The sequence below is a fragment of the Urocampus carinirostris genome, chromosome 2, assembly GCF_059441175.1.
Source record: "Urocampus carinirostris isolate Australia breed hairy pipefish chromosome 2, RoL_Ucar_1.0, whole genome shotgun sequence".
NCBI lineage: Eukaryota > Metazoa > Chordata > Actinopteri > Syngnathiformes > Syngnathidae > Urocampus > Urocampus carinirostris.
In genome coordinates, this window is record NC_142350.1 from 45,703,811 (window position 1) to 45,727,041 (window position 23,231).

Consider the following 23,231-nt stretch of genomic DNA (forward strand, 5'->3'; position numbering starts at 1 on the left):
AATAAATAACTAAAATGGTTACTTAAAAGAAAAAGCGACAATGGCCAGCAGGCAAGCGGAGGATCTTTTATATTCGGGTCCAAAAGCGTTAGACAGCGTGTCTATTAGTCCAGCCTGCCATGACACTAAAGGCATCCATTCTCCTCACATCCCGCCTCAGTCTGCAGCAAAATAAACAAGGACGCTTGCACATGCCGGCAGAATTACAAGCAGGTGAACACAGTAGGCTTAAATCCAAGTCTTGGCTTGCTGGAAAGGGAAACAGAACTGGTTTCATTCCACTGCTTCTGTAATGAATATTTGTAGTGGAAAAGTTTCTGGCTTTGTGTCAAGATTTGTTTTCCAGGAAATGAACCTTCTTCATCTCTCCAGTTCTGTCAGGTTGGTGGACAGCCAGAGCTCTGGCTGGGCCAGTCAAGGATGGTCATAAAGCGGTTCTGAAGCCATCCATTCATCCTTTGGCTTGAGGCTTGTCATCTAGGGAGGACTCAGTATAGAGCCACTCCTCCTCTATAGGGCAGAACCACTTTAGGTGGCTCAGATATCTGGAAAAGATGCATCTAGGGAGCCTCCTTCTGGAGGTGTTCCAGGCATGTCCCATTGGCAAGAGGCGCCGGGTACAACCAGGGAAGCACTGGAAAGACTACGTTATGTCTTTAGGCTGGCCTGGGAACCCCCGGACTTCAGATAAATGAGCTCGACGAAGTTGCTGGAGATAGCGAGGTCTGGGTTTCCCTGCTTAGACTGATGTCCCTCTGGATGTTTTTAAGGTGTGGCCCTTCAGAAAAAAACACCCAGGAAAAGGGTGTAGAGACTGTGTCTCTAGGCTGGCCTGGGGATCCTGTTAGATAAGCTGGACGAAGTGGTTTGGGATAAGGTGTTCTGGCTTTCCCTGCTTAGGCTGCTGCTCCTTGGGAGGTCTTCCAGGCATGTCCAACTAAAGAGGAAGCCTTAAGGAAGAAATGCTCGAGAGACTATTTTCTCCAGACTGGCCTGGGAACGCCTCGAGATCTCGTCGGGTGAGCTGGACAAATAGGGAATAGGAAGGTCTGGACTTTTCTGTTTAGGCTGGTGCCCCTCAGGAGGTTTTCCAAACATGCCCCACTGAAAAGAGGCCTTGGAAACGACCCAGGATACACTGGTGAGCCTACAAGTCTAGACTGATCTGGGAACATGTCAAGATCCCGTTGTATGTGCTTTATGAAGTGGCTGGGGATGGGAATGTCTGGACTTCCCTGCTTAGGCTGATGCCCCTCGGGAGGTTTTGCAGGCATGTCCCACTGAAAGGAGGCCTTGGGGAGGACCCAGGCACACAGGTGAGACTATGTCTCTAGGATGGCCTAGGGAACGCCTCCGGATCCTGTTGGATGGGCTGGTAGAAGTGGTTGGGAAAATGGAGTTCTGGGCTTCCATGCTTAGGGCGATGACCTTCAGGAGGTTTCCCAGACATGTCTCACGAAACGACGCTGGAGAGAATACATCTCTAAGCTGGCCTGGGAACCCCTGGGGATCTCAACGGATGAGTTGGATGAAGTGGCTGGGGAGAGGAAGGTCCAGGTTTTTAAGCTACCCCTTATTTAATAAGCGTTAGGGCATAGTTCTATTGAAAGATGAACTTTCGGCTCAATCTGAAGTCCAAACATCATCAGACTATGACATTTCTGTGTATTCTGTTCTTATGAATGTATGGTTTTAAATATGTTGTGGTCCTAAAACCAGAATAATAGCAAAAACACTCACTCCGCATTTGCTGAGTGCAATGTACCACCACCTTTCCCTCACTGATCGGAAACTGCGGCCACCCACGCAGCTCAAAACTTCTTCGCCATCGTCGCCCTCCACCTGCCAGAAAATGGCAGAGACACATGAATAAGATAGAAATGTATTAATTAAGATAAAAGACGAGAGCAAGACAAATGCCGTCACCCGGATGGCGTGAGTCACCGATTTCTAATCAATTTCACTCCCAAAATGCGACTCATGTTCCATAAAAATATTCATCAAACTGTCTATCAGATTTTATCACATCAGGGCTAAAATCCAGGAACTAACAAATCATTTTCTGATGCTAAATGCACACAGAAGTGTTTAATAGGGCACTCATGTGAAGTACCGGTGGAAGAGTGCCAAATGCATCAAGTACTTGCTGTGCAATCCAAAAGGTGAGTTCCTGCCCTATTATACGCCGTGTAATAAACCGCCAGTTATAAAAAGAGATGAAGTTATCATTTGAGCGGTAATTAACTCTCGAGAATAATACAAAATCTAACACACTGGCCCAATCAATGTAATTTAAAAAAAATAGATGGAGTGTGTGAACAATAAAGGTTTGGCATTTAAAAGCGAGTAGCGAAAATAGAAACCATTTATTGCCAAGACTTACCATGCATCCCGACCAAGTGTAGCGGGTGGTGAGGTTGATGACCTGGTTATTCTCGGGCCTTAGCACCGCCTCCTTTTGGTAGCAATTCTGACAAAGAATTGATTTATTTTTTTATCATGAATTCATTTTTGAGCAATTTTCGAATGTGTATATTTTTGAAGGTATATAAAACAGCCTAGGAAGTACTATAAGACATGAAAACGGAGAAAGCAAAAAACGAAATAACAGTAGATTGATGAACTTCAGCAGTTAGAATAATAGGAATAAATCTCAACTCAAACACCTGCTCCCACCCCACAAAATTATTTTAAAAATGAAACAAATCATATTCATGATAAATTCATCACTTCCTTTGCCCAAAATAAATCAGACGAAAATGTGACGCATTTGCATTATTTAAATTTCCTTTTTAATTATTTGTTCTTGAAAGTCTATAAAAAGCACTTAAAATAACCATGAAGAATTGAAAATTGAGAAAAAAATATTAAAATAACAAGGGGAAAAATAATAGATATAAACCGCAACATATACACGTGTCCCCAAAATTTGCATTTTGTGGTAATGTACCCCCTTGTGGACAATTCTTAAACACTGCCACTTTAAGTTCAGGATAAATGATTGTATTTCACTGAATACCATCTAATTGACTTGAAAGGTTTATTAACTTTTATGATCATATTCCAATTAGGGGTTTTAAAGTCACGCTTCAGAATGCTCGTCAAGAAGAATAAACCGAACATTTTTCGTTTCCTTTTCTTTTCCGGAAAAGGCGCAGTTGCCGGACATACACAAATCTTCAGCGAAATTACAAAAAAAGTCTAATAGCACGGAAATATGTGACTGTAACTAAAAAAATCTATGTGTATGAATCCCGCTGAAGTGAGGATTAATGCGCCTTGATTACAAAATGCGTCAGTTTGGGTCATTCATACATACAGGCGTACCCCGCTTAAAGACCAGCCCCATTGGTATCAAAACAATCTTAATGTAGGTTCCTTAAACATACCACGCAAATCTTCTAACCCAGCAGGGGCCCAAGCAAAAGGGAAAAAGGCTCCGACTTCAGTTTATTCTTACGTCACTGCGCCTTTATAACGAGACAACACACATGATAACCTCTTTTGCATGCCCTGCCGGGCTAAGCGATCGCCCACTGGTCCACTGTTGTTAAGTGCACTAAACAGCACCTGCTTCCCGATCGCCACGTCTGATCGACTGTTACGTCGACTGTTAGTAAATACAGTAAACCTCGGATAAGTCGGACTCGCATAAGTCGGATTCTCGGATAAGTCGGACAAATTGCGTGGAACGTTTGTTCTCTAGGCTTTTCTGTAGTATTACACCTCGCATAAGTCGGATTTTATAAGTCGGATCCTCGCCTAAGTCGGATGGATTTTTCCGTACAATTGACCCTTTTTAATGGTTTTCGCCTCTGATAAGTCGGATCGGTATCAGGTCGCCTAGGACATCTCCCAAATGCTCTAAATTTCAGCCTCCAGTGGCAGTAAGCGATGGAATTTTCCGGGAAGATTTTCACTCCTCACAGATTTTCCGGGAAGATTTTCACCCCTCCCAGATTTTCCGGGAAGATTTCTTGATGTGACGTGGCGTTCCGTGATTGGCAGAGGCTATTCATCAAACTCCTCCTCAGTGTTGAATGATAGCACTCTCAATCACAGCACGCGGTCATAGAACAAAGCGGAAAACTGCGAGAAATACTCAAGAATTATGAGCCAAAGGATATTTATAACGCGGACGAGACGGGCCTCTTTTGGCTGCTTTTGCCGGATAATTCCATCGGTTTTATTGGACAATCTCATCACGGTGCGAAACAACCAAAATCTCGACTGACAGTGCTTGTGGGTTCCAATATGGACGGTACTTTTTTGATAATAAATCACGTTCATGTTACAAGATATCATTGCTTGGTATTTCATTTTACATATACAAGTATGCACTTTTCTAAGAGTTAAATTTCTTCTTAGTTCGAAATTTTGCGACCTCGGATAAGTCGGATCCTCGGATAAGTCGGATGAAAATGACCGGTCCATCTGGATCCGACTTATCCGAGGTTTACTGTATAACTTGAGTACATCCCACGTTTAAGCCACACTCCAAAATCCCTCCCCTACCCCCTTCACACATGATATCGGTTGATTTAAAACATACTGTAGTACATTTTTCTGGTTACAAAGTGTTTCTTATTTCGGTGATTCCATGTATGAATAAACTTTAGTGTTTTCGGATTACTAATTCTCATCAGAATGAATAATTTGCGAATTTGATCATTTAAAATTACAATTAAATTAATGTATCATGTTTTTATCTTTCAGGGTAAGAATGTATATTTGAGACTGATGAAAACTATTTTTTTTGTGGTAAGCCTCTGGCGTCCACTGCGGGTGAATACAGCAACTGCCTTTGCCAAATAATTCGATTCTTACACTAAATAAATTATAATTATAGCAAAACTCAGTACACAATTATTAAATTGAATTTTTGGGGAGAAAAGAAACAATCCCAGTTGATAAAGAACGCATTTAATGTACATTTTAGTTAAAAAAAATGTCAAACTAAATGGTTCTATAGTGAATAATACAGTGGAACATCCAAAGTAGTAAAAAAAATAATAATAATAAAAAAATAAATTAACACTAAATAAATAAAAATGTTTACCATTATAATAATAAACAATAAGCTTACCTTTTCGGGCCTCTTGTACACAGCCGGCCACTGAGAAGCGTCGTCAAAGTAAAGTAAAATGTTCTGACAGCAATGGGACTGCACAGGAAAAAGTTTTTTATTTTTATAAACTACGTTACAATCACTTATGAATGACAATTACTACTGTGTAAAGATAATATATTGCTACTCAATAATAATCAATGATCAACTTTCTTGGTCAAGGCATGTGTGCAATTCAGTATTGGAGCACTTGTATCATGTTTATAAAGTGACATGTGTTTACATAATGAACACACACATAATCCGTAGATTTATCGTGCATCTGTAGTCTAAAAAAAACAAAGGACTGAAATTTTACCTTAGGGTAACGGAAACGAAAATCCAGTCGTCCGAAGTCAGTGAGGAAGCAAAAGCGAGTGAGGAATACCCAGTCCTGGGATGTAAACAAAATAAATAGTTACCATCTAAAGATGCATTCATACAACAGGATATAAAAATGAATAATACAATAGACCCTGGGATAGGCGGCAATGATTTTGAGTGCCCAAAAACCTATGCTAATTGTTTGCATCATCTCGAAGATGCTGATATACTATTGGCTGAATTACCTCCCACAATGCTTTTTGTCTCTTCATTTAGTAAAGAATTGTGTGTGCTTTTAAAGACTTTGAGAATCAGAAATACAGTATTATAATGTATTTTTATACTGTATTTATTGGTTATAAGTCCAGAGGCTTGCAATGATGCTGACAAAGTTAAATCATGATAACCATAGAGACAATGCTTGGGATTATCGAAAAATAAGAAGAAGGCCCCCTTTTGCTTACTTGGATAGGCTTAACCAATCAACTATCCGGACAACTATTAAAAATAAGGAGGTGAGTAAAGCAACAAAGTCTTCTAAGACAATAATAATCCTCTTAAATTTAATTTCTAATCCACCTTTGCCGTCTCCCCCGCCCTCCTGCATTCACCTGCTACTCCACTTGACCACTAAAGTCACGTCACACCAAAAGGTAAAAAAATGTTTTGTTTTTTTTATTTGCTGCTGCTGCAAAATTAAACTCTGAAAATAAATACCATAGCACGGGACTGTGTGAATATATTCTATGCCAAACTGAAAATATATACAGTACCTTGTGGCATTTTTTTTGTGAATGCTAAATGGTATTGCACTTCTTTGTATTGCACTGTTATTATGATGCACTGTTCTCATTTACAAATATTGCACCATTGTTATAAATTATGCCAGTCTCTAAGTATAATGTTGTAAATATTTTTCTGCCTTTTATCCTTATAGTCTTTTCATTTAAATAAATAAATAAATTATATATATTATATATATACATATATACATACATATTACATGTTTACATGTCACAAAATCCTTAAGATTCACCACCAACTCCATCAAAACCTGTCTGCTCCCTCCCCATCTGAATTTCCTTCTGCTTGTCACTTCTTCTCCAGTTTTGCTCCACCCACGACTGCTGACTTATCCAACCTCATACTCAAATCCAAGCCCACCACTTGCCAGCTTGATCCCCTCCCTTCATCCCTTGTTAAATCCTGCCTCCCTTCTCTGCTTCCTCTCATATCTGCCATTATCCACTCCTCACTCTCTTCTGGTATCGTCCCATCACTTTTCAAAACCGCTGCTGTTACCCCTACGCTGAAAAAACATGGTGCCGACCCCAACAACTTTGACAACCTTCGCCCCATCTCCAACCTTCCATTTATTTCAAAAATCCTTGAAAAAACTGTTGCTGCTCAACTCCACTCGCACCTGTCCCTCCACTCTCTCTATGAGCCCTTTCAGTCTGGTTTCCGCCCCCGCCACAGCACAGAGACTGCCCTAATCCGTATTGTAAATGATCTCCTCATAGCATCTGACTCCGGTTTGGTCTCCATCCTCATCCTCCTAGACTTGAGCGCCGCCTTCGACACAATCTCTCACCCTATCCTCCTCAATAGACTCTCCTCCATTGGTCTCACTCATACGCCCCTCAGTTGGTTCCATTCCTATCTCACTGGCCGCACTCAGTTTGTCCAGCTGAAATCTTTCACCTCAAAACCCTCCCTAGTCACCACAGGTGTACCCCAGGGATCTGTCTTAGGTCCTCTTCTCTTCATCATCTACCTCTTGCCTCTTGGTCATATCCTCCGCAAATTTAATATCCAATTTCACTGCTTTGCTGATGACACCCAACTCTACCTCTCCTGCAAACCAAACTCCATACTCCCACCTCCCTCCCTCACCTCTTGCCTTTCCGAACTCAAAACATGGTTCACAACAAACTTTCTTAAATTAAATGCCAATAAAACTGAATTCCTCCTTCTTGGCACCAAATCCACTTTATCCAAAGTAAACAACTTCTCTCTCAACATCGACAGCTCCTTAGTGTCCCCCTCCCCCCAGGTCAAGAGTCTGGGTGTCATCCTGGATAGCATGCTTACCTTCCACTCACATATCAACACCATCACCCGCACTGCTTACTTCCACCTCCGCAATATTACCAGACTCCGCCCTTCCCTCACCCCCCGCACCACTGCTATTCTCGTCCACAGTCTTGTCACATCCCGCCTTGACTACTGCAATGCTCTCCTCTTCGGCCTTCCTCAAAAGTCCCTCCATAAAATTCAGCTGGTTCAAAACGCCTCTGCTCGCATCATCACAAAAACATCTTCCCAGCAGCACATCACCCCCGTTCTCCAACAGCTACACTGGCTTCCTGTTCAGCATCGCATCAGCTACAAACTCATCCTATATACATATATGGCCATTCACAACCTGGCTCCTCCTTACCTGTCCGACCTTCTCCAGGTGCACGTCCCCACTCGCTCCCTCAGATCCTCGTCCTCCCTCCGACTGTCAGTGCCCCCTGCCCACCTGAGCACCATGGGAGCCAGAGCCTTCAGTTGCGCTGCTCCCAAGCTTTGGAATAATCTACCTCCGGACCTCCAAAACTGCACATCTCTCTCCACTTTTAAGTCCCGTCTAAAAACACACCTGTTCAGGACTGCCTACAACACATAGCTTCTCCATTTCCTTTGTTTTTATGATTTTATGTCCTGTTTTTATTTATTATTTCGTTTACAACTTTTTAAATTGTATTTTTTTTTTTTTCATTGTTTGTACAGTGTCCTTGGGTGGCCTGAAAGGCGCTTTTAAATAAAATGCATTATTATTATTAGTGCCATGTCCAACCTCGATGAATACGAAGTTTCGACAATTAATTTCATTTATTTAATCCTATGCATGTCAATTACACAGTAGTCACACTTATTATCTCATATTTTGTTATTTTAAAGTTTTTATCTGGGGTATTGTGTGTTTGGAAGGCATTAGCTAATTACCATTTATGTCTATCCTCACTAAACAGCAATTTCACTTTACAATCCCTACCTGAGAATAATTTCATGTCTACTGAGAGTCTGCTGTTAAACGTAAATAACATAAATTGCACTCTAGTATAAGTTGAGTCTTTTTTTAAGGCAAGGAAATAATAAATTTAAGACGATGCTTCCCATCTCTAGATTTAACTCCAAACTCTCAAGTGTTTGTTTACGATTACACAGTAATTACCCGTGCCCTCCCACATAAACACACTTCGTAATTGAGAAGTGAAAGCTCGGCGCTGTTGCCAGTTTTGCTGCAGTTCGTCAACTCGGACAAAACCGGGGCCATAAATCAGCCCTAGAACCTTCGGCTTATAACTCACTGGGCCCCAGACTCCCATTTCCCACGTGTCCGTGACAACCGAGATGGAACAGAGCCAGAATCGAGGTTAGATCTCTTTGAAGAGGTGGCAACTTGTGTTGCTATGGCAACAACAGCATGCCTTCAGCCTGGCTGATGCCATAGACACAACCAACACACATGGAACACAGTTTTTTTTTTTGTTCAATGGTCATTCGTCAAATCAGAATGAGAACAACCTGACCAGGGCCGGATGTCTTTTGGACAGCTTTAAACATTGTGTTCATAAATTGTCCAACCTAGAGCAATTTTAGTCCTTTGTATTTAATTTATTTGATTCTTTCAAAATTTAAACCCTGTAAGGTCGTCTTTTCAACGCCCTGGAAAAAAAATTATCACTTAGTAACCAACCCCCAAAAACTTGTAAGGGGTATTTGTTGGATGTTTTGGGCAAAATCTGGTGTGGCCCGTTTTAGACATAAAGTCCAAAAATAATCGTTTTTGTGTTTAACCTGTCTAATGTGGTCTCTGATATAAACACCCAAAACTCATCTTATCAACGTCTTGAAAATAATTTTACGTTTTACCCAAAAAATAAAAAAACTAATATGTCTTTTGGAGGATGGAGTTTGGACTATATCTGTTCTGGTGTGTTTCAGACATAATTTTGTCCCCAATAAATGTCTTAGATTTATTGTGTTTCGTCCATCTAACCTGGAACAAATTTAGTCCGAAAAAAGTCATATTTGTGTCTACCCCATTGAATGTGGTCCAGAAAAACCCCATTCTGTTGTTGTGTGTGTATTTGTTTTTTTTTTCTTGGGAAGCCAGAAAGAAAATCTGCTAACTGATCTTTTTAAACAAGGCATTAGCTAATTAGCATAGTTTTTATCCCCTGCTATACAGCAATTTCACTTTGCGATCCCCGCCTCAGAACATATCCGAGCCGTATACCGGTGGGTCTACTTTATAACGTAATAAATCGCATGTCAATATAAGTTGCATTTTTGGCGTTTTTTGTCACAGTTGATATCTTTCCAAACTATTACAGATGTTCCCCTACTTACGACCATTCGACTTACGTAAAACCGTGGACACGAACATTTTTTTCAGGATGTCGAAAAATATCCGGACTGATTTCGTATTGTGTGCACCTTTTTCCGAGTAGAGTGCTTCTTTCTGCCACTAATGGCGTGTGGCAATGTGAAAGGTCACCTAGCATCCAACCAGAAGAAAAAAAATCTGTTTTCTCTTCCTAGTTCGTGTGTAAACACTCTATACTGTATCTCCGGCGTGCGAAGAACGTTGACATTTTTATTCTTTAATATCTCATGCATCCATTTAATATGGTTGGTGTAAAGTGTAAAGAGGCGAGCCGTTTCTTTTGAAATTAAATAAGAAAGCTTGATGCGGTTGAGAAAATGGTCGGAATGCTTTTTTTTTTTTATTTGGCCACTTTTTACCATGGAGGAGGACCTCTTAAAGTGCATCTTTCAAAAGTAAGTAAGTCAATTTTATTTATCTTTATAGAGCATTTTATTTTAGGAAATGTTTTTTTTTTAGTACAAAACATTACAGGTTGCTTATACAAGCCTTAAACATACTTATAGAAACCTTTAACATACAAAATATAGCAACTTATGAACAAATTCGATCGTCTCGTTGGTAAGTTGGGCAGCGTCTGTACTGGTGGGTCTACTGTATAACGTAAGAAATTGCAAGTTTATATCTTTCCAAACTCATCTCATCTCATTAACTGCACCGCTTATCCTCAGTAGGGTCGCCGGTGTGCTGGAGCCCATCCCAGCAATCATCGGGCAGTGGGCAGGGGACACCCTGAACTGGTTGCCAGCCAATCGCAGGGCACACAGGGACAGACAACTCACTCGCTCATTCACACCTAGGGACAATTTGGAGCGGCCAATTCACCTGAAATGCATGTTTTTGGAATGTGGGAGGAAACCGGAGTGCCCGGAGGAAACCCACGCAAGCACGGGGAGAACATACAAACTCCGCACAGGAAGTCTGGAGCTGGATTTGAACCCACGCAGGAGGTTCCCAAGACATGAACTGTGCTGCACATGTGCTAACCACTTCGCCGCCGTGCTGCCCCATCTTTCCAAACTATTATGTCGTAAAGAAGTATGGTCTGATCCAAAGAGTTGAACTGATACATTAGATCCCCTGGTTCTTGCGTCCCTAGCTCACGATGTATTTTTTTTTACCCCTCCTTATAAAATTTTCCCCACTATCTGTAAATTTTTTGTGAATAAGATGCCTCTCTGCTGTTGGTCAATGTCATATGAGATGCTGTTCTGCTATTGGTTTGTCTCACGGCATAAAAATTATGATATGATATTGGCTGAATTCCCTCACACAATGCTTTCTTTCTCGAGTTCAGAATGTAATGTAACAACTTGAACATGGTAAGCTATGGCTCTTAAGACTTGTGATGATGCCAAAGTGAGAAGGAAGAAGATTGTAACCCTGGAAACAAAGCTTGAGATACTAAAGGAAATCGAAGATACACACATCGTTACCCTTGCTAAGGTATATAGCTGTAACCAATCAACACGGGACATTTAATCTCATCTCATTAGCTGCACCACTTATCCTCAGTAGGGTTGCGGGGGTGCTTGAGCCCATCCCAGTAATTATCGGGCAGTGGGCAGGGGACACCCTGAACTGGTTGCTAGCCAATCGCAGCGGGACATTTAATATTAATTATAATTTATTTATAATGTTATTTGATGATACGTAATACACATTTTTAACGAGAGATGGCCCAATCCAAAAATTAAAGGGAGAGAGTAGACCCCCAGGTTCCAGCGTCCCAAGCTTACAATGGTTTTTTTTGGGCCCCTCGTTACAGCGTTTTCCATACTAATTGTAAATTCTTTGTGACCAAGATCCCTCTCTGCTGTCGGTTCGATGTCATATAAGATGCTGTTCTGCTATTGGTTTGTGTAACGCCGTCAACATTCTGATTCCCTCACACGATGCTCCCTTTCTCACTCTTTATTCAGTTGAGAATCTCATATTACACCTTGAAAATGTTGAGCTATGGGTCTCAAGACTTGCCATTTTGCCGAAGGGAAAAAATATTTGATGTTATTTGATGATTCGCAACACATAAATTACATATAAATGCTGCTTCTAAATACACTATACTATTTTGGTACTAATGTTTAAAATGTATGAAGAGTTTTAATTATTTTACATGAGGTACTGAGAGTTTAGAACAGGGGTCGGGAACCTTTTTGACTCAAAGAGCCATAAAAGCAAAATATATTAATTTTATTTTGGGAAAGAGCCACACCATATATTTTGAGACAAATTTGCTAAATTGCTAAACCCGCGCCCCAGACAAAAGCTTAGTCTTCAGCACATTTATTTTTGATGATTTGATAAAAATTATGAAAAGAGAATAATGCCAGAGCCCGTGTCCCAAAATCAACAAACATACCACTTTAAACTTGTGTCTTTCTTGCAATTACTCAAGATCGGTTAAACTCATTTTGACCCTTTTTTTTTTCCACACATATTGGTTTCAAAACCAGATGTAAGCAGTTTTTTGTAAAAACGTCACAACATTCTGCAAACAGGGAGCCTGATGTGCTTATCTATGGTGCAGACGGCGTAGGGCGAGAGATGGGAGGGAGTGCTTGCACTTTTTGCATAGCTCCACCCATCCCTCCCACTCACCCAATCAAAAAACTTTAAGTTCTCTTCCGGTGTTTTGGCGTATTTACAGTGTGTTCTGTGGATATATACTATATATACTGCCAAGCACAGGCTCTTTGTCAGATTTGGTTTGGCTTTGTGAGTATTTGAACAGGATTAGTTGCTTACGTTTTGGACGAGATGGAGAAAATTTGCATGCAATCAAATTTGTCTCCGAGCCACAGGTACTCATAGAAAGAGCCATATATGGCTCGCGAGCCATAGGTTCCCGACCCCTGGTTTAGAATGCATTAGCTAAGTAGCATAGCTATCTATACCCTGCCATTCTGTTCTATTCTTGCGGGTTTACTGAAAAAACTTTACTTCTCTTAACTAACATGGAAAGAAAACATTTTTAAAATAAGTTGATATCTCTTTTGAATGTCAAGGACGTAGAGTAGCATGCTAGCGATACTACAAAAAGTATATTAGCAAGAAAGAAGACACATAGGTCTTTCCGAGTGGCCGGGATTTTTTATTTTCTCCCCCGCGGCGGGTCATTAATCACCAGTGTCCGTCCACGCCGCATCTAGTTCACTTAGCATCACAGAGTATGTGTGCCTTCCTCCCTGGCAATTTGTCCTTTCATCTGCAACCTTCTCCAGACGGCTTTTTTGCGGGCTACGCCTCATTAACAATTAATTAGCGATGGCTTCACCGAGTCGCCCTCACACCTCTCAATGATTCATTAGTCGACGATACGCAACGCACGGAAAACACACACCGAAGGCAACTGACGGACACATGAAAGCGGAGCTCGGTCCACACGTCGTAAGAGGCTCATTAAAAAAAGATGGCCGCCTAGGATGGCGTCCGCTTTGATGAGAGTAGGAAGGATTTTCGGAATTATTTGAAGCGCTCTGGTGGGATTTGGTAACCGGTGATATTTCCACGACGGGAAAGGACGATAATGAAGTTTGCTTTGTACCGTTTTAAGCAGTAGTTGTGCTCATTAGAGTTGCAAAAGGGAGTTTTTATTGTTAGGGTTTGTTTTGATTTCATTTTGGAAGCTGTCCGGAGTTGCGTCCTCAGTATCGATGACCCATGCGGTTCGGTATCTGTGAACCGTAAGGTCCATATTTATTTGTTCAAAAATACAAGTTGTTATTTTAAATTTGATTATTCATTCTCATCATTATAATTGTTTTGTTGATCTTTTCTGTTTTTTGTTTTTGTTATCGTTATATTCTTACTGCAGTCATTGTTATCGTTCATTCATCGTTGTCAATGTTGTTGTGATTTTCTTCTTTATTTTTGTTATTGTTGTCATCGTTATCGTCACCATTATCGTTGACGTTACCGTTGACGCAATTTTTTTGTCATTATTATTGTCCTCATTTTACTCATTGTTGTCTTCGTCATTGTTTATACGGCTGTCACTGTTTTTGTCACGGTCATTGTCATTATTGTTGTTGTCGTTATTGTTGACTGTACCGTTGTCATGGTATTTTGTTGTTGTTATTGTCCTTACTGGGGTCATCATTATCATGTTTGGCTTTGACATTGTTATTGTCATCGCTGTTGATGTCTTGTTATTATTCTCAAGTGTTCATTCTTATGATTGTCCATATTGTTGACCTTATTGTTGTTGGCGTAATTATTTTGTTGTCTTTGTTTTTTCCTTGTTATAGTCGGCATTATTGTTGTTGCTATCTTTGTCATTGTTGTTCTTTTTCCTTGCCGTCTTCGTTGTAGTCTTTGTCGTTATTGTTGTCATCATTGTTATTGTTGACGTTATGGTTGAGTTGCCATTGCCATTCTTTTTGTCGTCATTGTTATGGTCCTTATTGTAGTCGTTGCTCTCGTAGTAGTTATGTTTGTCATTGTCGTCATTTTCGCTACAGGCACTGTAGTTAAAATTTATGTTACATCCTAGTTATTTGTATGTAATCGTCTTTATTGTTGTCTTTGTCGTTGTTGGTCTTGTCGTTACCATTTTGTTATCGTTTTCATTGTCGTCGTCATTTTTGTTATTTTCAAACCGTTGATATTATTGTTGTCATTATTGTCGAGATCATCATCATTATTGTTGTTGTTGTAGTTATTTTTGTCATTACTGTTGTCACGTCATTCATTTTTGTTGTCAATGTTGTTATTGTCGTCCTCATTATTGTTGTTTTTAAGCGTTAGTATCCTAGTTATTGTGATCATTATAGTTGCCATTGTTGTTATCATAATTGTTTTTTTCTTGTTGTTATTGTTGTCTTTGTTGTTGTTGTTGTTACTCTTGTTGTCGTCACAATTTTTTTTTATGTTTTGGTTATTGTCCTTATTGTTGTTACTGTTGTCATTGTTATCATTGTTTTCGCTTCCGTTTTTACTGTTGACGTCATTATCATTCTTGTTCTCATTGTTGTCATCAATGTTCTTGTCATTGTTCTCCTTTGCGTTCTTGTTCTCATTATTGTTGACATCATTAACTTCGGAGTCTTTGTTTTTGTATTTGTTGTCGCCTATTTTGTAGTTGGTTTTCCTGTGGTTATCGTTGTCAAAATCTTTGTCGTCATCATCTAGGCCCTCGCTGTACTGTGGTCGCTTTTCCATTATTGTTATCATAGTCTATGTTGTTGTTCAGTTTTATTATCGTTATTGCCGTCAAAAATCTAAATGTAAATGATCTGCATTTATATAGCGCTTTTCAAGTCAATGAAGATCTGCCAAAGCGCTTTACAATGTGCTACACACTTTTCCCTTTTTACACACTAACTGTCCGATAGCAGCTTTAGCCATTTAAGTTACTACCTGCTATCGGGGGCATTAGGGATTTGGTGTCTTGCCCAAGGACTATTCGACATATAACACTGAAGAACCGGGAATCGAACCTGCGACCTCTTGATCCATCATCATTATTATCCTTAATGCAAATGTTATGTCATGAAGAAAACCGTTATATCCTTTCCATGATTATTAGTTACCATTTTAAATTGTTTGATTTGAATCTATTTCAGACAATACATTCAGAGATTCATGAATTGTAGTGAAAGGTGAAAATGGAAACCTTGTATTTGTTTTTTTTAGTTAATTGTGTATAGTTTAGAATACACTTGTGCAATAATAGAAACCTTTTGTGTTAGTTTAAAAAAAAAAAAAAAAAGATCAGTTTTTTTAAACTTATGTCTTATATTTGGAAGTCTTCTGGTTTTGTTTTGCCCTAACCTTCACTCCTAGCGTGCAATGGGACATTTTGGCGCCCGCCATCGGCCACTTAAGCTAATTGTGGGCCTCGACTCTACTCATGCACACCGATGCCTTTGCTTTAACTTTCTCTGTCTTTCCCTGGTGTCATCAAAAGTCATGTGACTTTCAGTAACCTTGTGGTATCGACACGCCGGGCGAAGCGCCACCCGGCGCTATGTTGTGCTTCGCTTGCCAAATGATCTGTGACACGTTCAGAGACAGCTGGGAAGAAAAGAACTTCAAATGGCACAGCGACAAACTAAGCCCATTAAGGAGACGGCGACTCGTTGAAAATCTTCAACAGAAACCCAGGCTCATTAAGTCCGCACTCAAGCTTCTTTTATTCTAAGGCAGTGCTTCTCAATTTTTTCTGTCACGACCGCCCTTGGAAGAAGAAATCCTCATGCTGTATAGTATAGAATAATTTGTCTATGAAATTGTTTTAAGTATACCTCTGCATGATCCTTATAAAATTCTATCTATCCATCTATCTATCTACCCTGGTTATATCCCTTGAGAGGGGTGACCGACAGCCAGACAAACACATACAAAAAAACAAAGAAAATAAAAACAGGGAAACAGTATCAAAAAACACACACAAAATTTTTGGGACCATGGCCAACCCAAATGTCCAAACACCCAAACAAGTTAAGCGCCTCGGCACAAAAGTTGGTCATGCTTTTGTCCCTCCAGATGAAACGGGACACAAGAAGGCAGCCATGTCACTCAGGTCAGGGTGACACAACACACTCTTCTGTTCAAAAGCCTGCCCGTCCCTTAGAACGTTTCTAAACATCCTAGTATCCTTTTACAACACCTCTCCACTCATTCCTATCACCAACAAGAGATCGAGCTTCCATTATATTTAGACCGCTTTCCTGCAGTGCACTCATAACACCATCCATCCCCGTCAATCGCGGCCTTCCTTTTGGTCTCCTTCCATTTACTTCTGCTCTGTAGATCCTCTTCAACATTCGCTCCTCATCCATCCTCTCCATGTGTCTGAACCAACCGAGTGCTCTCTTATCCACACGCTTGCTCAGTTCCACTAATACTCCAGTTCTGGCTCTCACAATTTAATTCCTCAATCTATTCAATCTTGTCACTCCTGACATAGTCCTCAAACACTTCATCTCAAAAACATTCAATTTCCTTCTCAAATCTGCGTTCAGGCTACAAGTCTCTGCACCATACATCACAGTCGGCACAATCCCACTCTCATACAGTCCCCTCTTAACATCCATACTCATACTCTTGTTGCTCATCAAAAATTAAATTCTAAGCAAATAATAAAATGAAAATGGGCCGATTTACAACAAAGAATACGTTCATTGACTGTAACAGAAAATATTTAAAGTCCATGTCAAAAATAAAACATAAATCCTAAAATTAAATTTTTCTGACTGACAATGTCAAACCATAGTGCTCTTTTTTCATTTGTTTTTATTCAAAGATGATATGAATGAATAAGCATGTTTTGCTGTACAGAGCTTTTTAAAACAGGATCAAGCAACTCTACGCTCCGGTTTAATTATATGATCGCTGGCTTACCGACATAGGGGGTCACAAAGCAGGATGATTATGAATATTCGACACCAAGGACGTAAATTTGGGCTTGGGGCCAGTGAGAACCAATTCATAACAGAACATAATAATCGCATGAATTAGAGGAAAGGCACTGACAACACATTGGTCATATGCGTCAGCGCTTTACAAAAGAACATGATTTAACACTTTGCGTTTTCTTTTGAAAAAAAAAACAAAAACAAAAAAAACAAGCGTCTTATCAGCGTGATTGAGGTGTAATGTCTTGTAGTGACATCTTTATTTATCTGGATTCATGCTGTCCACTGCAAACAGATTTAACGTAGCAAGCTATATGCCATCCATCCATTATCTGCACCACTTATCCTCAGTAGGGGTGCTGGAGCCATCTCCGGGCAGTGGGCAGGGGACACCCTGAACTGGTTGCCAGCCAGTCGCATGGCACACAGGGACCAACTATTCGCTCGCTCATTCACACATAGGGACAATTTTGACCGGCCAATTAACCTGAAATGCACGTTTTTTGGAATGTAGGAGTGCCCGGAGGACACCCACGCAAGCACGGAGAGAACATGCAAACTCCGCACAGGAAGGTTGGTTGCCACATTTGAACCATGACCTCAGAACTGTGCCACACACGCGCTAACCACCGCTCTGCCGTGCTGCCCAGCAAGCTAGATGGTCTTTCCTTATCTCAACCTCCATGGTTGCAATGATCGGCTATGGTACGCTACGTCAAACTTCCTCGTCTCGGGAGGACACTTCTGTTTCTCTTTACCTGTTTCCTCATCAGTGTTAAATAATTTTTATGGGGTCACTTGAATTTCTGCTCCACTTTGTGTATACACTATTACTCCTACTCTTGACTTTGCCAAGAGAGGGCCACTGCTCGCCTAGTGTAGTGAAGGTTGAACTGCAATCGATTCTCTTAATGCTAGGTAGCATTGCTAATGCTAATGCTGTCGTCTGTTTCTCTAAATAGCTATTTTTGTGCGTTCTAACAACATGAGCCACCTCATTCGACAGCTGCACAATATTCATTTGAGTAGTCAATGCCAATGGTGTTGAATAGTGGTGGGCAAACCTTTTGAGTCGCGGGCCGTATTGGCTTAAACATTTTTTGAAAGGGCCAGGAGGAGAAAAAAAATGTTGATTACTTTTTTTGTAAATAGCGATACAGTCTCGAATACAAACCTCAGCAATACCTGAGTGTAGCTCCTATGCTGTTAGACAGAGGAAAGAAAAGCTACTGGACTTGTTCTAGGTTTGAGGAGTGGTAATATCTATTTTGTTAAATATGTTTAATTTCAAGCAGCATGGCGGGGCAGTGGTTAGCGCATGTGCGCCATAGTTCTGAAGTCATAAGATCGAACCTTCCTGTGTAGAGTTTGCATGTTCTCCCCGTGGGTTGCGTGGGTTTCCTCCGGGCACTTTGGCTTCGTCCCACATTCCAAAAACATGCGTGTCAGGTCAATTGGCCAGTCCAAATTGTGCCTAAGTGTGAATGAGCGAGTGACCTGTCTGTCCCTGTGTGCCCTGCAACTGGCTGGCAACCAGTTCAGGGTGTCCCCTGACCACTGCCCAAAGACAGCTGGGATGGGCTTTACTGAAGATAAGCGCTGCAGATAATGGATGGATGGATGCTTTATTCATTTTCAGTTTGATAGCCGGTCATCTACTCTGATTTCGTTGTTAACCCATTTCTAGTAAAATAAATATGTTTATCTGCACTGATAGGGTTTAGAATTAACAATAAATCTATTTTGTGTCAGAATGAGTTACACAGTAATACACTGTGAATTTCAATGACAGTTCAAATGAATGACAAGAAGGTTCATTAAATAAGCAAACACAATTCCAATGTTTTCCAGTTCAGGGGATCCCAAATGCATGCATGAGGGGATAAGCACCTTTTCCGTAACTGGCTCCATCTAGTGTTAAAACTGAGAAAAGCAACAGAGTTTAGCTCAAGCGCCATGAGCGGGCCATATTCAACTATACTTTCCAAATTTGCTGCGGGCCAATAAAAACTGACCGTAGTTTGGACACCCCTGGTGCATTGGATCAATTACACTTCAAATTCGTCTCCCTCGCACAGTAACTCAATAGTGTTGAGGCTCATTTTGACTGTCATTTTTGTCATAAATAGTTTCAAAACAAGGTGCGAGCTAAGTTCAAAGTCGCGAAATATTGCAAACGAGGATACCAAAGTATTTACTTTCACTGCAGACGGCGCTAGTTGAGGGGGAGAAGGAGTATACGCACAGTGTGAATAGCTCCGTCAATTTCTAATGCTCACCCGATCAAATTGCTCTGGGTGCTTTGCTAGAGCTTTTGATTGTTTACAGGTTGTTCTGTGGCTTTTTTAAAGTATTTTAATAATGAACATGGATCGTTTATTCAGATTCCATATAAAGGATTTTTCAGCGATTTACAACCAAAACGGGGTCAGTTGATGTTACACCTTGACTATAAACTGTAGTTGAGACTACGCCACTGGTGTCTCGTGTTTACATATGCTGAAATCAGCATCGCATGTAACAGTGCGGTAAATAATTGTGCTGGGTCCATTTTATCTCCGAGCCAGATTTACCTATGAAAAGAGGCAAATATGGCTAGGGAGCCATAGGTTCCTGACCCTTTCTCCAGAGCCATATGTGTTTTTTTAACGCTACCCTAGTGGCTCCCTGGAGCTTTTCTGAAATATTTAGAAATGGAAAAAAAATGAGGGCGTGAAATATAAATATATTAGTTTGTAATTGTTTTCTGTAAGGGGCCAACATGGCACAAACATTCTCAACGTTTTGCTATGCTTGAAAACAAATTAGAATACATAATAAATATCAAAAGATAAAGTTTTATTTAAGAACCCACTTTTTATTTTATTTGACAAATACATTCATATCGGGCTTTTAATTTTGTTGTGTCCCCGGACATGTTTGTTCATTGTTTTCGGATCAGTTATGGCTCTGGTTAGGGTTATGCACCTTAGCAACGGTAGCAATTTGTGTTTCTTCTTCATATTTTTTTAAAGACGGCAACTTTATTTCCATGGTTATCATGTTTTTGCTTCCCTTTTCAGCATCACTGCATATCTTGGACAATTACGAATGAATACAGTACAATAAACATAGTATTGCATCGCACTAACTTGAAAAGTTGTTACAAACCACACAAAATTTTGACCCGAATGAAGAGAAAGGTACTGTGGGAAGTAGTTCAGCTAATAGCAATTTGCATTTTCCTGATTAGGGTTATGCACCTTAGCAACAGTAGCCATTTGTGTTTCTTCTTCATATTTTTTTTAAAGACGGCAAGCTTCGTTTCCATGGTTATCATGTTTTTGCTTCCCTCTTTAGCATCACTGCATATCTTGGACTATCACGAATTAATACAGTACAATAAACATAGCATTGCATCGCACTAACTCGAAAAGTTGTTACAAACCACACAAGATTTTGACCCGAATGAAGAGAAAGGTACTGTGGGAAGTAGTTCAGCTAATAGCAATTTGCATTTTCCCCGATGCAATGAAACAAACCAGCAGCCATCATTTTTAGACACAATTAGCCCACCGATCTTTTCCTAGTCTGTCACACTTCGTCACATTTCCTAGTCTTGTCTTTTAGGAGGGACTTGATCCCCGTTTCTGTTCATCTGTCTTCTCATCCCAGTTTACTATTTTTTTCATTAACTTAATGGTCTGCTGCTCTTTGTGTCAACACTTCCCACTCTAAGCTAGAGCTCGGTGTAAACAAAACTTCTTCTCCATGAGTGCCAATAAGAGCCATACTACCACCTAATTTAGTGGGGGCGCGATTGCACTTTATCCTTGGACAAAGGCCCCTCACCATTTGAGAAACACTGCTTTAACCGCTGGTGGTAAAAAATTTTGCTTAAGTATTTTTTTTTCTTGATCTCAGTAATTGTTAATTTTAAACATTGGAATGATTATATGCCATATTCAACATTTTCTTGGTATTCTATTAGAGCAAATTTGTCAGACTCAAATGTTCGATGTGAGGAATGTGACACATAATTTTATGTGGCCTGCGTGACAATGCCGAGGGAAAGCAGAAGAGAAAAATGAGCTGCATCACATCAAACAATGACTTGCAGTTTGAAATATGTCCACTGGATGCCACAAAGCCAAACGCCATTCTAAAAGTACCCACCGTAGCTGTATTTGCTGACTACCATTTATCAACCAGCGGACATTAAGGAAACCCAACCCAATGTTATTTTACTTAAAATAAAAGTCACTGATGCGCTGTTTAAAGGCAACTCAAAAAACACAAAATTTAAAAAAATAGCAACTAAGGTTTAAAGAAGCTATAACTCCTTTCTATCATAGATACAAAATCTAACAGCAAAGGTCCCAGATTCAGGTCAACATTTTCAGAAAAATAATATGAATAAAAGCAGACTATTAAATCATTCAATCAATCATTTAAATCAGTGTTTCTATGCTATTTTTGCCACTTTCCAGTTTGCACGAGTTTCCCTTAAGAATTAAATTGTTTTTTTGTTTTTTCAATAAATGCACAGTCCATAAACACTACAAGAGATTAAATCTTTGCGAGGTAAAGCAAATATTAAGGGAAATAAACCTCCATAATCAAATCTTACATCCCTGAATCATAATTTAATTGTGAGCATCAGAAAGGAACCCAGCACTCCAGCAATTGGCACACTTTTTATTCCATTAATTTACAAGACCGGCCCCCGTGAGAATGGATTTCCTACCACATGGACCCTGAGCTAAAATCAGTTTGGCATCTCTATATTAGAGAAATAAGTTTGAAAATGGAAAACACAACATTTTCTTCTATGAATAGTGTCTACAATGTGAAAAAAAATACTAAGGATTTGATTTCGGTACCAGTGGCAGACACTTGCACGTTTCTCGTGAAGTCGACCACACAGCCGGTTTCAAACCCAACACCGACGACACCCGAGCCACGTACGCGCAACGCGGTCACGTGACGCACACCTGTAAGCAATTTTAGCGGTAGATAAGAACGCATACCTGTCAAGTTATACGTTTTCCCAGTATTTTATATATTTTTTTTTGATCATTTCAAATTGTGTACGCTGTATAACAGTTTTTGTATGGATTTAAAACATAAACATGCTTTTATCCGGTCCCTCCAAGTCCATAATCCAGAGCCTGCAGCTGGTAAGAAATGCTGCAGCGAGGCTTTTAACTAAGACAAGAAAGTTGGATCACATTACCCCAATTTTAGCTAACCTGCTGTGAGTTTAAGGTTCTGTTGATATTATACAAAATCATGCATGGACTTGCTCCCTCATATCTTCAAGATTTAATTTCCCCCTATGTTCCGGTCTGGAGCCTTCGTTCTGAAAATGCTGGTCTACTAGTGATCCCAAGAGCCAAGAAGAGATCTGCTGGTTTAAGAGCGTTCTCCATTTGGGCCCCAGTGCTGTGGAATGCTGAGATTTGATCTGCAACCTCAGTGGAAATGTTTAAATCTAATCCTAACACACACTTCTATTCTATAGCTTATGAATGATCTATATTAAATCTTGACATTATCTGTGCAGGGCAGCCCGGCAGGACAGTGGATAGCGCGTGTGTGGCACAGTTCTAAGTGTGTGGGTTCAAATCCAGCTACCGGACTTGCTGTGTGGAGTTTGTATGTTCTCCCCATGCTTGCGTGGGTTTCCTCCGGGCACTCCAGTTTCCTCCCACATTCCAAAAACAGACATTTCAGGTGGACTGGCCGGTCCGAATCGTCCCTAGGTATGAATGAGCGAGCGAGCTGTCTGTCCTGTGTGCCCTGCGATTGGCTGGCAACCAGTTCAGGGTGTCCCTAGTTTTTCATTGCCCTCATATAGGTTTTAGATCAGGGGATGGTGTAACAATAGTCTTTGGTTTGCAATACTCTGTGGTCTGTGCAGCCCTTTGAGACTTCTTGTGATTAAGAGAGTCACAAATAAACATGACTTGACTTAATGTTACACCGAACTTGTCTCAGGCAGTTCAGCTCCAATCCG

General features: G+C 40.4%; 1 protein-coding gene across 1 annotated transcript in view; it reads right to left on the bottom strand.

Moving 5' to 3' along the window:
- tmem145 (transmembrane protein 145) overlaps positions 1–23,231 on the bottom strand; it is a 48,973-nt gene that overhangs the window by 23,690 nt on the left and 2,052 nt on the right. The window contains exons 2-5 of the mRNA XM_088326731.1: positions 5,427–5,501; positions 5,087–5,164; positions 2,384–2,470; positions 1,741–1,842 (exon numbers count right to left, since the gene is read on the bottom strand). Coding sequence (XP_088182857.1) covers positions 1,741–1,842; positions 2,384–2,470; positions 5,087–5,164; positions 5,427–5,501 — 342 coding nt within the window. The remainder of the gene's footprint in view (positions 1–1,740; positions 1,843–2,383; positions 2,471–5,086; positions 5,165–5,426; positions 5,502–23,231) is intronic.